This window comes from Trichomycterus rosablanca, chromosome 16 (genome assembly GCF_030014385.1).
Source record: "Trichomycterus rosablanca isolate fTriRos1 chromosome 16, fTriRos1.hap1, whole genome shotgun sequence".
Taxonomy (NCBI): domain Eukaryota; kingdom Metazoa; phylum Chordata; class Actinopteri; order Siluriformes; family Trichomycteridae; genus Trichomycterus; species Trichomycterus rosablanca.
This window is the reverse complement of record NC_086003.1, coordinates 7,305,368-7,319,908: the sequence shown is the minus strand read 5'-3', so window position 1 is coordinate 7,319,908 and position 14,541 is coordinate 7,305,368. Positions and strand designations below refer to the sequence as shown.

The following is a 14,541-nucleotide window of genomic DNA, read 5'->3' as shown; positions in this document are numbered from 1 at the left end:
CCTTATCAAAGTCACTCAGGTGTTTATGCTCCTTATATCTGCTGCATTCAACACATCTGCCTAACATTTAACAGATTACTGACTGTGCATCAAATCATTAGCATTAACAATGTAAGTAGAATTAATTTATATTAACGATGGCTGTACATTTACAGTAAAAATACTGTATTTAAAACTATGCAAATAAAGGATTTTCACTTGTGCACTGCAAGACATTTACACCATGGTCATTCTCACACAGCATTTCAGAACATAAACCAAAAAATAAAATGAATAGAAAAAAAGGTGGTTACGACCACCTTATGAAGCACCAGCATCCCGTGCCCTGTTTAATACAAAGAAAATAATGAATATGGGAGGGTGTTTAGTTAGCATCTATCTATCTATCTATCTATCTATCTATCTATCTATCTATCTATCTATCTATCTATTTATATTTCTATCTATCTATCTATCTATCTATCTATCTATCTATCTAATCTATCTATCCATCTATCCATCTATCCATCTATCCATCTATCTATCTAATCTATCTAATCCATCTATCCATCTATCCATCTATCTATCTATCTATCTTATCTATCTAATCTATCTAATCTTATCTATCTATCTATCTATCTATCTATCTATCTATCTATCTATCTATTTATATTTCTATCTATCTATCTATCTATCTATCTATCTATCTATCTATCTATTTATATTTCTATCTATCTATCTATCTATCTATCTATCTATCTATCTATCTATCTATCTATCTATCTATCTATCTATTTATATTTCTATCTATCTATCTATCTATCTATCTATCTATCTATCTATCTATCTATCTATCTATCTATCTATCTTATCTATCTATTTATATTTCTATCTATCTATCTATCCATCTATCCATCTATCCATCTATCCATCTATCCATCTAATCTATCTAATCTATCTAATCTATCTAATCTTATCTATCTATCTATCTATCTATCTATCTATCTATCTATCTATCTATCTATCTATCTATCATCCATCCATCTATCCATCTATCCATCTATCCATCTAATCTATCTAATCTATCTAATCTTATCTATCTATCTATCTATCTATCTATCTATCTATCTATCTATCTATCTATCTATCTATCTATCTATCGCTCCACAAACATTGCATGTATCGGCTCATGAATGGCTTTAACAATTAATCGGTCATTTTGGACACAAAACAGACATTTGTCTCAGACACTAATGTTAGACCAGAAATCCGAGCTCAGAACAGACGTTTCAATACATGCCAAAGGTGTACATTGGGGTTAAGTTCGAAGCTCTGTGGTGGCCAGTGGGGTTCTTTTATACAACACATGTCTTTATGGACTTGGCCTTGTGCACAGGGGAACAGGACCTTGCCAAAACTGTTACAACAAAACTAGACATATATGATTTATTTCAAATCATTGATTATATACCTTTCAGTAATATGTTTAGCTGAAACATCTAAACTCAGTAAAAAGAAGGGGTATCCACATACGGTTTTCCATATAGTACTTATTTGCACCAGAACCCATCCTCTTAAGATGATTATTCTTTGTGTTAGTTACCTAAGTATGAGGTAAAGATTATAACATTGTGTGTTTTTACATCTATAGGTGTGGACCTTGCAGAGCTCGAGAGCATGCGTAATGCACTAGAAGAAGCTCAGCGCTGGAACACCTCTCTGCAAGCCCGACTTGGCCAGATGCAAAGCAGAGGGGGAGGAGTCGGACAGGCCAGCGACATGGGTAATGACACACCAGGATCCGAAACAAGTTGCAGAAAGCTCACACCAGTGATTACAAACCAGTATAGAATGAATAGAATAGAATGCCTTTATTTGTCATATATACATACACCGATCAGGCATAACATTATGACCACCTTCCTAACTGACTGGTCTGCGGCTATGCAGCCCCATATGCGACAAACTGTGATGCACTGTGTATTCTGACACCTTTCTATCAGAACCAGCATTAACTTCTTCAGCAATCTGTGCTACAGTAGCTCGTCCCCATGTGCATCAGTGAGCCTTGGCCGCCCATGACCCTGTCGCCGGTTTACCACTGTTCCTTCTTTGGACCACTTTTGATAGATACTGACCACTGCAGACCGGGAACACCCCACAACACCCTGCTTCTAACATCAACTTTGAGGATAAAATGTTCACTTGCTGCCTAATATATCCCCCCCACTAACAGGTGTCGTGATGAAGAGATAATCAGTGTTATTCACTTCACCTGTCAGTGGTCATAATGTTATGCCTGGTTGGTGTATACAGGTTTGCAGTACAATGGAATTTTTTTTTGCATATCCCATCTGGTTTTGAAGCTGGGGTCAGAGCGCAGGGTCAGCCATTGTACGGTGCCTCTGGAGGCGGCCTTGCTCCAGGACCCAACAGTGGTTGCATGGCAGAGGTGGGATTTAAACTCTCAAACTTTCAATTGATAGCCCAAAGCTCTACCCACTATGCTACCACTGTTCCCAACTTGTTTGGAAGCTGGGGTGAGAGCGCAGGCTCCGCCATTGTACAGCGCCCCTGGAGCCACAAGGGTTAAGGGCCTTGCTCAAGGACCCAACAGTGGCTGCATAGCAGAGCCTGGATTTGAACCAGCAATCTTCAGATTGATAGCCCAAAGCTCAACCCACTAGGCTACCACTGTTCATATTGATCATTTTATGATGATTTCAGATGACACACTGAGTCTGATTGGTGAACAGACGTCCTATATGAGTATATGTGTTGGAGAGGGACAGGATGAGGACCTGCAGCAGCTCTCAGTGGAACAACTCAAACTGAAGGTGAGCTTTCTTTCAATCATCTCAGTTAAGCAACTATATCAATCAATTGTGTTGTGGATTTGTCCATTTTATCAGCTCCACTTACCTTATAGAAGCACTTTGTAGTTCTACAATTACTGACTGTAGTCCATCTGTTTGTCTACATACTTTTTTAACCTGCTTTTACCCTGTTCTGTAATGGTTAGTATCCCCACAGTACCACCACAGAGCAGGTATTATTTAGGTGGTGGATGATTCTCAGCACTGGAGTGACACTGACATGGTGGTGGTGTGTTAGTGTGTGTTGTGCTGGTATGAGTGGATCAGACACAGCAGCGCTGCTGGAGTTTATACCATAAATACCGTGTCCACTCACTGTCCACTCTACCTAGTTGGTCCACCTTGTAGATGTAAAGTCAGAGACGATCGCTCATCTATTGCTGCTGTTTGAGTTGGTCATCTTCTAGACCTTCATCAGTGGTTACAGGACGCTGCCCACGGGGCGCTGTTGGCTTGACATTTTTGGTTGGTGGACTATTCTCAGTCAAGCAGTGACAGTTAGGTGTTTAAAAACTCCATCAGTGCTGCTGTGTCTGATCCACTCATACCAGCACAACACAAACTAACACTAACACACCACCACCATGTCAGTGTCACTGCAGTGCCGAGAATGATCCACCACCTAATTAATACCTGCTCTGTAGTGGACCTGGGAGAGTCCTGACCACTAAAGAACAGCATGAAACGGGGCTAACAAAGCATACAGAGAAACAGATGGAATACAGTCAGTAATTGTAGAAATACAATGTGCTTCTATATGGTAAGTGGAGCTGATAAAATGGACAGTGAGTGTAGAAACAAGAAGGTGGTTTTAATGTCATGGCTGATCAGTGTATGTCATCGTTGCTTCTTGCTTACTTTGCTTCAGGTCTCAGAGCTTCAGGCATTAAATGCCGAGCTGCAGAGAAGACTAGCACTGGCAGAGAGCAGCACTTCGGACAATGTTCAAAGAGAGTCACAGACAGAAGCTGGCTCTGTTGATCTGTCACTCTACAACAAGGTTGTTGAATATATATTTAAATACAGTATGTAGACATAGAGCTGATGAATTGACACATCTATAAAGTCATGTAATTTTGCTGTATTGTTCCTTCCCATTAAATGGCTATGCCAGTCTCATGATAACCTTTGTCTCTCTCCTCTTTCTTCGACAGGTATCAGAGCTACAGGCAGAAAATGCAGAGCTGAAGAGAAGGTTAGCTGTGGCAGACCTGGGCATATTGGATGACCAGAGAGAGACAGAGCATCTTTCACCTTCCAACAAGGTTATTTACTAAAATGCTACATTAATGCAGAGGTTTTCGGACCTTTGGGGGATTTATTCACTTCTTCTGCTGTGCATGCTGGCACCTGGACCAGAGGGTGAGAGAATGTGTTGCAGCTGAAAGGACATTAAACTTCAGCAGGGCTTTCTTTCCACGTGTCAGACAACCAGTAGTGTCTGTTGGTTGTCTAGCCAGGCGGGTGATGCCAGTGAATTAGACTGCAGTTCCACCCAAGCCATTTTGGGACCACTTTCAGAACCTTAGGCTTTGATATTATGCACTGTAGAGGGAGAAATATGCAAATCCCTTCCAATCTTTCAAATTCTGCGATTGTAGCACCTCTGCTGCAGTCAAAATTATGCACCCACTCCAACACGAGTTGCTGGCTGCTTCTTTTCAGTCCCACATTGAGTCGCATTGTGTACGCCCGGTTATGCACTGTGCTTTATGAATCATCCACGCCTCCTGTTTGCTACTCAACCCGCATTTGTAGCAGCAATAAAGAATGGTGTCAACCAGTTGTGCTTGTTGGATGCCCAACCAGGTTAATAGCACAGCTGAAATAATTCGAGAGCTAGAGGGAAGTGGGCTAGTAGTGCGTCAGACTGCGGCCCATATTAAATGATAATAAGTATAATATAAGGTGGTGTTTTCTGTTTGTAAAAATCTTGTGTCCATATTGGCTTCATAGAAATCTTTTACATCTAACCATTGTACTGTAGATCACAATTTACATGTTAGTTTATGTATAACCTATAACCTAAGCCCTGTCACCTCTTACTAACACCCTTGCCCCTGGTTGTGTATGTGTGTGTGTTGCCTCATATACATACTTATGCAGATCCAAGTTCAGATTTTAATTGCTATCAGCCGGCCGGGCGTCTACACAGACACGATCGGCTATGAGTGAGGGGAAAAAGGCAGAACCGAAGCCCTGTCCAGGGTATTTCTGTTATTTCCCGGTGGAACCATACCTCTCGCGACCCATACCCGTTAAAAATAAAGGAACATGCATAAGGCTGTATGTTTGAAGTATTTTCCTTTTTCTAACTCTCCGTCCTTCCTAACCCCTGTTCTCTCCTCTCTCTGTCTCTCTGACTTTCTTTTCTTACCCATAATCACATACAGCCTCTCCATCCTGCAGTTACTCTGTGCGTTCTTTATATTGTTTTGCTTCATGCTGTTTTCTGTTCTCAAGTCATGTGTCATCACTCATTCCATACTATAGCAACAACAAGGACCAGCCAGACCAGTAGCTGTCAGTGCTAACAAGAAGATGACTGCCTACAGTGAAAAGGTAAGACTACAAGAGAATCATCTGTATTGAAAATGTATAAAAAATATTAAGCAGGTGGCGCAGCGGTAAAGTACACTAGCGCACCAGAGTTGGGGTTTCGAATACATCGTATCGAATCTCGGCTCTGCCTTTCCGACCGGGCTGGGCGGCAGCATGAACAACGATTGGCTGTTGTTCAGGGTTAGAGGGTAAGAAAGTCGGATCATAAGGTCCTCATAACCGGTGCGACTGCGGCCCCTGCTGGCTGACTGATGGCGCCTGCACAGGGCTGAGGAATAATGCTGATGGGGGTGTGGCCCTCCGTACACAGTGCCCGTCAAGTGTATGAACTCGACTCGTGCGGGTGACAAATGCACTATCTGTAGTATATGTATATGTACTATATGTACCGGAGGGGGCGCATGTCAGTTGAGGGGCGTCCTCAGTCAGCGGTGAAGGGTCGAATCAGTATAGAGGACACAATCAGGATAATTGGACACGACTAGACTGAGGGATAAAAATTGTGGAACAAAGAGGGGAAAAAATATAAATAAATAAATAAAAATATGAAGCAATGTAATGAGTCCTGTAGGAGATCTACAGAAGAACTTTAATTTTGGCATTTTATTTACATGCACTGCATGTGTATGGGAAATTATGCATACAAAATAATACTTTCAAGGCCCTTTCCTTCTCCAACATGCCCTTGTGCATCTCAGGCAAGCGTAAGTCTTTCTGAATAGGAGGATCTGCAAATGAAAATTTAATATAAAAAATGTCCATAAAGTGGAGTGGAGACTGTTAGAGCTGCAAAGATGGGCCAACTCTATCTAAATAATAATTATTTTAAAATTTAATGTCCAACAAACTCATAGACATGTATCACCTACTTTTGACCAATTAGTGTATGTTAATCAATACAATATTTGCAGTTAAATATTCATAAACTATTAGACAGCCTACTTGATATTCGCTGTGTTTGTGTTGTACATTCAAACTGGGGAAGTGAGCAATAGCTATGGTTATTATTTCTTGGTAATCTGTTGCTTCTTTGCTTATTCCGGGGCAGCATGGTGGCTCAGTGGGTAGCACTGCCACTTCCTGGGTTCGATCCCCAGGTGGGCCGGTCCGGGCCCTTTCTGTGTGGAGTTTGCATTTTCTCCCCGTGTCTGCGTGGGTTTCCTCCGGGAGCTCCGGTTTCCTCCTACAGTCCAAAGACATGCAGTCAGGTGAATTGGAGATATAAAATTGTCCATGACTGTGTTTGACATTAAACTTGAGAACTGATGAACTACTGTTTGTCATGAATGTAACCAAAGTGTGTAAAACTTAACATTAAAATTCGAATAAATAAATAAATAAACAAACCTACAACTATTTCATCAGTTTGTTTGCATTCATTGCCATCTGTCTTTCTGTCTCCTTAAGGAGAAAGCTGATGAAACGTCTGAAGATCAAGAGAAAATTGGAAGATCTTTGTTAGCCCAGTCCAGAAAAGGAAATGAAAACTCGCACCACGCTTCTAAACACCAGCTTGAGGATGAGCTGCCAGAACTTGCATTGTTACTCAAAGACTGTGGAGCAGAGTCTGTTTCTCATCTCAGGTAAGCAAATCGGATTATAATGAGCCTTAATGTGCATCAGTTGTGATGTGTTATTAAAAACACCACCCAGAGACCTTAATTATCTTGGAGGGCGCCCAGGTGGCGCAGCGGGATATTCCGCTAGCCCACCAGCGCAGAGATTCTGAACTCTCCCTCCTCAGCCAGCAGGGGCCGCAGTCGCACCAGTTATGAGGATCTATGATCCGACTAACAACCCTGAACAACAGCCAATCGTTGTTCATGCAGCCGCCCAGCCCAGACGGAAAGGCAGAGCTGAGGTTCGATACGATGTATTCGAAACCCCAACTCTGGTGCGCTAGCGTACTTTACCGCTGCACCACCTGAGCGGCCCTACCTACATTTCTTAAGTTCTAGGGACCGAACTGCTAAATGATGCTACTTTCATTTGGCAGGTGTATAAGTATTTACTTTATGGTATAGTAACACCATCTCTGTTACAGGGAGCAAATGACTAAACTGCGCTTAGAAAATGTAAAAGTCTCAAAGCTCTGGAAGGAAGAAAACTCCAAAGAGAGCAAAGAGAGCGCTGAAAGTTCTGGTGAGAGTGACGGTCACACCGACCTGCGCCAGGCTGTGCAGACTCTCCGAACGGAGGCCCGAAGTCACCGGAAGGTCATTCGGATGTTAAAGGAACAGCTACAGAGAAATGTGACAGCAGACGGCAGAACAGGCGTTGATCCGGAGCTGATTGAAAGCATGTCTGGAAGGGTGGATCGTCTTAAGGTGGCGGAACACGGACACGGCTTAGAAGACGGCCCGAAGGAGCAACAAAGCAGGGAGAGAAATGAGGGCAGAGAACAAGAGGACGAGAGAGAGAGAAAGAAACATGGAAGACCTGATCAAAACAGCAAATCAAATAATAGAAACCAGAAGCATCATGTGTCCAGACATGGAGTAAGTATTTAAATGTGTCTTAAATACTGGAATCAATACTAGTATAGATTCCAAATTAAGTTGCAAGGGGACACATAACTTACTAGTGATTTCTGTTTTGATGTAATGTTTGCTGTGCAGCAATGTAGGTACATGTCTTTTGTTCTTATTGCCACTTACACCAACCAGCCATAACATTATGACCACTGACAGGTGAAGTGAATAACACTGATCATCTCTTCGTCACGGCACCTGTTAGTGGGTGGGATATATTAGGCAGCAAGTGAACATTGTATCCTCAAAGTTGATGTGTTAGAAGCAGGAAAAATGTGATGGCTAGACGACTGGGTCAGAGCATCTCCAAAACTGCAGCTCTTGTGGGGTGGTCCCATTCTGCAATGGTCAGTATCTATCAAAACTGGTCCAAGGAAGGAACGGTGGTAAACCGGCGACAGGGTCATGGGCGGCCAAGGCTCATTGATGCACGTGGGGAGTAGAGGCTGACAGGTGTGGTCCGATCCAACAGATGAGCTACTGTAGCTCAAATTGCTGAAGATGTTAACGCTGGTTCTGATAGAAAGGTGTCAGAATACAAAGTGCATCACAGTTTTTTGGGACCAGTCAGGGTGCCCATGCTGATCCCTGTCCACCGTCGAAAGCACCAACAATTGGCACGTGAGCATCGGAACTGGAGCACGGAGCAATGGTCTGATGAATCACGTTTTCTTTTACATCACGTGGATGACCGGGTGTGTGTGCGTCACCTACCTGGGGAACACATGGCACCAGGATGCACTATGGGAAGAAGACAAGCCGGCGGAGGCAGTGTACTGCTTTGGGCAATGTTCTGCTGGGAAACCTTGTGTCCTGCCGTCCATGTGGATGTTACTTTGACACGTACCACCTACCTAAGCACTGTTGCAGACCATGTACACCCTTTCATGGAAACGGTATTCCCTGATGGGTGTTGCCTCTTCAGCAGGATGATGCGCCCTGCCACAAAGCAAAAATGCTTCAGGAATGGTTTGAGGAGCAAAACAACCAGTTGGCCTCCAAATTTCCCAGATCTCAATCCAATCAAGCATCTGTGGGATGGACCTGCTGCTGACATCTTGGTGCCAGATACCACATCACACCTTCAGGGGTCTAGTGGAGTCCATGCCTCGATGGGTCAGGGCTGTTTTGGTCATAATGTTATGCCTGATCGGTGTATTTAATTAGTATGTATTTTATCAGTGTGCCTTTATAGCATAAAGACTAAATGCAGTGTTTATTTAAACAGTCTCATAACCCATTGCTGGTTGGTGAAAAGAAGTAGATGTTGGAGGGGGCGTGTGCACGTTTATGGCTTTTTGAGGCCAGAATGGGATAGGGTGCAAGTGGCAGACTAATCAAAATCAGGAATTAGATAAATAAATAACATCTAACTTGTTGATCTGCAGGCTTACGGGAGGTCACGGCTACCAGTTGCGGTGCGACCTTCAAAGAAAACAGACAAATCTGACTTGACCGATCACGATACAGAGGGAAGTACTGAGCAATATAGTGCGACTGATTCTGAACAGCCAAAGCTTAGAAGCAAGCACCCTCGTGCAACACGACTTCGAAGTTCTCCAAGCAGCAGCTCAGAAGCTCTTTGGGACTCTGAGGCCAGGCAGAATGCCTACCCCAAAACTAAACACAATTCTGATTCCAAGCTAAGTCCAGACACGGTGTCTGACTTCCAACAATCTGAACTGTTGACACAGCTAGAGTTGCTAAACCAGGAGTGTCAGGAGAAGGAAGAACTTATCTCCCAACTGCAGTTGCAGATGCAGGATTGGGAACAGCGCCAAGCAGAGCTTCTGGAGAAGGACAAACTAAACACCCAGTACCTGGAAGCCCTGCAGGCCGCCGAGTCCACCATTGCATATCTCACAGCCTGTAGCCTCGATTCTGGTTTGAGCCAGCAGGGATCGGAATCCGATTCGTCACTTCGGCGCCGATGTGCAGAGCTTCAAAAAGCCGTGCAGGAGAAGGACCGTCTCAACACGCAGCTGCTCCAGGTTTTGAACACGGCCGAGGCTGCGATCGCCTCGCTCGCCGCAGCCGATCGTTCCGAAAGCTCCTCTGGCTCTTCTTCTGGTCAGAATCAGCCACAAGAACTGGGTGAAAGGCTTGATGGGCTGCTCACTCAGGTCAAGTCTTTGCAGGGAAACAAAAAGGCTTCTACGGGAAGTGCGGAGGAGGTGCATTACCCAGACGGAAGCTCTGCCCTGGTGTCAGATCTGCGATGCCAAGCCGAGTCCTTGCAGGAGTCACTCTTGAGGCAGTGCAGGTTGAATGCAGAGCTGCAGGAAAAGCTCAAAACTGCAGAGGAAACGATTTCCAAACTTTTCCGAGCCAAGGATCAGCAGAACGTTTGCAGCCAAAGGCAACCAGAGGAGAACCTGTATAAAGATGAACAGCGGAGCCTGGTTGCATGTCTGTCCGAGTGTGTCTTAGCTGCAGAACTAGCATTGGGTTCTGATTCCGTCATCACGTCATTGACCACTCATCAACCTGAAAGCTCTTCTGGCTTTTCCTCTGCTCAGAGTAACCCAGAAGACTTGTGTGGAAGGCTGAGAGGTCTACTCAGTCAAATCAAGGCTCTTCAGGAGCAGAAAAATGCACAAGGGTTACATTGGGCATTAGGATTGGACCTTCAACGTCCAGATGAGTCCCTTCAGGAATTACTGTCCAAGCAGTGCAGACTGAACGCAGAGCTCCAGGACAAACTCAGAACCGCAGAGGAAACCGTTAACAAACTTGGTGCTAATGATAACACGCCCAAGCACAACAGCACTGCCAAAAGCCTGGAGGAAACGTCCAGCCAGATTCCACCGCAAGACGAACAACACAGGCTGGTTGCTTGTCTGTCTGAGTGTGTCTTAGCTGCAGAACGAGCCGTGGAATCCGTTGCAGATCTTTCTTCAAGGTCTAATTTTGAAGTCGCAGCTAATCAGGAGATGCAGCAGAACCTGGATAGGCTTTACAAGGCACTAATAACAAGAGACGGGTTTTTGGAGGCTGGAAACACTAGTATAAACCAAAGCGCTATTGTCGGTCCACTGCAACACAGATCAGTCCAACGTACCTTACAAATTACAAATTTAGTTGGTGGGCAGCAGAAGACCAGCACCCCGAACGTATCCAAAACGAGGAATTCCGAGCAAGTCAGAACCGGACACACGGACCTTCACAAGAACCTAATGACGCTCGTCCAGATCCTCAGACAGAATGCTCAGAAGGTTCAAGCGCTGGAGAGAAAGCTCAAGAATAAGGAGGATCAAGGTCCCGGAGAAAGAGTCAAGAGTCAAGTTAAGCCTGAGGAGGTCACCCAGTTGGAGAGGTTGCAGGAGGCTTTAAAGGAGAAACAGAACCTGTGTCAAAGGCTAGAGGAGAAATTGGCCACTGCTCAGTCCATCATTGCTCTGCAAAGCTCATCCAAGGAGGAGAAGCACGTAGACAAGCAAAAAGGTGAGTGTAAAATCCACATCCAGACTAACCAGATTATATTTTTTGGTGGACCATTATCAGCACTGCAATGGACACTAACATGGTAATCACATGGTGGTGTGTTGTGGTATGAGTATATCAGGTGCAGCATTGCAACTGTTCAATGTACACTGATCAGCCATAACATTAAAACCACCTCTTTGTTTCTACACTCACTGTCCATTTTACAGCTCCACTTACCATATAGGAGCACTTTGTTGTTCTACAATTACTGACTGTAGTCCATCTGTTTCTCTGCTATTTCTTTTAGCCTGCTTTCACCCTGTTCTTCAATGGTCAGGACCCCCACAGGACCACTACAGAGCAGGTATTATTTAGGTGGTGGATCATTCTCAGCACTGCAGTGACAATGACATGGTGGTGGTGTTGTGCTGTCCACTCACTGTCCACTCTATTAGACACTCCTACCTAGTTGGTCCACCTTGTAGATGTAAAGACAGAGACGATCGCTCATCTATTGGTCATCTTCTAGACCTTCATCAGTGGTTACAATTTGCTGCCACGGGGTGCTGTTGGCTGGATGTTTTTGGTTGGTGGACTATTCTCAGTCCAGCAGTGACAGTGAGGTGTTTAAAAACTCCATCAGCACTGCTGTGTCTGATCTACTCATGCCAGCACAACACACACTAACACACCACCACCATCACACAGTGTCACTGCAGTGCTGAGAATGACCCACCACCCAAGTAATACCTACTCTGTGGTGGTCCTGTGGGGGTCCTGACCATTGAAGAACAGCATGAAACGGGGCTAACGAAGCATGCAGTGAAATAGATGTACAAAGTGAGACAGTGAGTGTAGAAACAAGGAGGTGGTTTTAATGTTATGGCTGATTGGTGTATTTTACCCAGTACAATGCCTTTAGTTGTAATAAATCTAGATAAATAAACTTGTTCTAAGCTGTCGCCGGTTTCACCTATGCTCGTGCCCTCTAGCAACCCCTGGCGAGTGGGATGATAAGGGCATTCAGGTGGATGTGCAGGACCAAGGCTATGAAACAAGTGGAAGAAGTGAAAAGGAGGTGGACAGAGAAGAGGGCAGTAGCACAGGTAGACCTAAAGAGAATTCAACGAACCCAGCATTGCTTGGCACAATTCAGAACAATGATGGCAGTTGGCATTGAGTCTTTTTCTACTTCTCTGGTCGAAATGCCTACGACATCTGGTTCTTCTGCATGATCTTTCTTATAAAACAACTAAAATGATTCAAATATTTGCAGTACTAATAGTTATTTGTGCATGTTCAGCATGGCCTCTTTGATCACCTTGTTGCTTTGATGATTTGCACTAGTGATGGGCGCAGAATGACCGGTCACACTAGATACTTAATTATAATGACATAAAATCCACATTCTCTGATTCTCCTTTGCAGACAATCTGGGCACTACAGCATCCAGCCTGTCCTACCCCAGTTCACCTGATCTCAGCTCTCCACGACCCAATAACTCCAGTGCTGACTCGAGTACTGACCCCATCTCTGACCCCACTGAGCAAATCCAGCAACTCAGATCACAGATTAAAGCTCAGCACAAGACTATTGCGCACCTTCAGCAACTGCTGCGTAAAAAACCCACTGAGATTCTCGGTACGACTTCTGACCCTGCAAGCAGAGACGAGGAGGAGGACGGTGCTGCGATGAGGGCTCGGATCCACCAGCTCACCACTGAACTAGACAGAGAACGTACGGTCAACAGAAGCAGTCTGTCTGGTTCTCCATCCAGGTAAGAATTGGTAGAACTAGTATAAACAGTACCAGACAAACTGTACTGACAAACTATCCATGGTATAGGGCCTGCTGGTACTATCCTGTACCAGATACTGCAGGACACCTTCAGACATTTCTGTATTGGCAGGTCAGAGCTGATTTGACAGCATATTTGTCGGTGGATCCTAATGTTTTGGCTCATCTGTGTATAACTTAATAGACATGGACGTATTTACTAGAAGTTTTTTACTTGTCCACTGTCTGCATATTTTGGTGGGCCACTTTTTCAACTAATGGATGAGTGACCCTTCTTGTCTTGCTTCAGGATGGAATCTCTGGTGCAGTCTCAAGCACGAGAACTCTGCGAGTTGAGGGAACAGATTCGAGTCTCTCGCACGCTCGGTGCAGAGCAGCGCAAGCAGCTGCTAGAGCTTCGGGGAGCTGTAGAGGAGCTCATGCCATCCAGTGACACTGACCTGGGCACAACACTTCGAAAACACCTGGACCAGAGTCTCAGCCTGCTGGATAAACTGGAGCAAGGTGAGAATACAGTCAGCCCCATAATTATAGCCAACTTTAATATTGAAACGTATTCAAAATGTACCACACACACGATTTCCTACGTCTGTGGAGGGGAATTGTCGAACGGTTTCTTTGATCCTGCTGGTTTCTTTGATCCTGCCTCTGGTGGTTGATCAAGGCTGATGCATGAAGGATAGTTAATTCACAGGTAGTAGTGCCGGACTTAACGTACTCAATACTGCTCTCTGTCAGATGCTGTTTACAAATCAAATACTATTTTTAGGGTCCCTAAAAGTAGGGTTTGCATAGGCTATGGTCAGATGTTAAGAATTTTTTTTCACCTCCTATTATTTTCTCTTTTACACAGGAAACGCTCATGTTGATGATGATGGGAAAGCTGGTTTAGAGCTGGCTCAAAGGTGAGTATCCCATCTCCTTGCATATATATATATATATATATGAGAAATCTTTTATATTTTGGTTGGAAACGGTGAGGGTGGGAGGAGTAGTACTAATTGGTCGTGTCTGAGAGACTGAGAGAGAGCTTATAGTCCGGATTTAGCGCCATCTGATTTCCACCTCTTTGGATAACAGTCTGGATGGTCTTTTTTGTCTTTGGTCCGGAGCACACGGCGTCCATTTTTTGCAAAAAAGACCTGGAATGCTGATTCATCTGACCACAATACACGTTTCCACTGTGTGATGGTCCATCCTAGATGCCTCCGAGCCCAGAGAAGTCGATGCTGCTTCTTCTTTTTTGCACAGTAAAGTTAAGTGGCATTTGTGCATGTAACTCTGTATTGTAGAGCTTGACAAAGGTTTGCCAACGTAATTCCTTTGCCCATGTGGTTATATCAGCTATTGTTGAGTGGCGGTTCTTGATG

At 44.3% G+C, this 14,541-nt stretch overlaps 1 protein-coding gene across 5 annotated transcripts in view; it reads left to right on the top strand.

The window, feature by feature from the left end:
• cdk5rap2 (CDK5 regulatory subunit associated protein 2) overlaps nt 1–14,541 on the top strand; it is a 77,626-nt gene that overhangs the window by 46,763 nt on the left and 16,322 nt on the right. For 4 of the 5 annotated variants that reach the window (XM_063012051.1, XM_063012052.1, XM_063012050.1 and 1 more), the window contains exons 26-37: nt 1,631–1,762; nt 2,707–2,816; nt 3,724–3,855; nt 4,010–4,120; nt 5,349–5,417; nt 6,825–7,000; nt 7,462–7,915; nt 9,337–11,392; nt 12,367–12,480; nt 12,803–13,151; nt 13,461–13,675; nt 14,025–14,076. In XM_063012051.1, coding sequence (XP_062868121.1) covers nt 1,631–1,762; nt 2,707–2,816; nt 3,724–3,855; nt 4,010–4,120; nt 5,349–5,417; nt 6,825–7,000; nt 7,462–7,915; nt 9,337–11,392; nt 12,367–12,480; nt 12,803–13,151; nt 13,461–13,675; nt 14,025–14,076 — 3,970 coding nt within the window. The remainder of the gene's footprint in view (nt 1–1,630; nt 1,763–2,706; nt 2,817–3,723; nt 3,856–4,009; nt 4,121–5,348; nt 5,418–6,824; nt 7,001–7,461; nt 7,916–9,336; nt 11,393–12,366; nt 12,481–12,802; nt 13,152–13,460; nt 13,676–14,024; nt 14,077–14,541) is intronic. The other variant, XM_063012054.1, reaches the window with a different exon arrangement.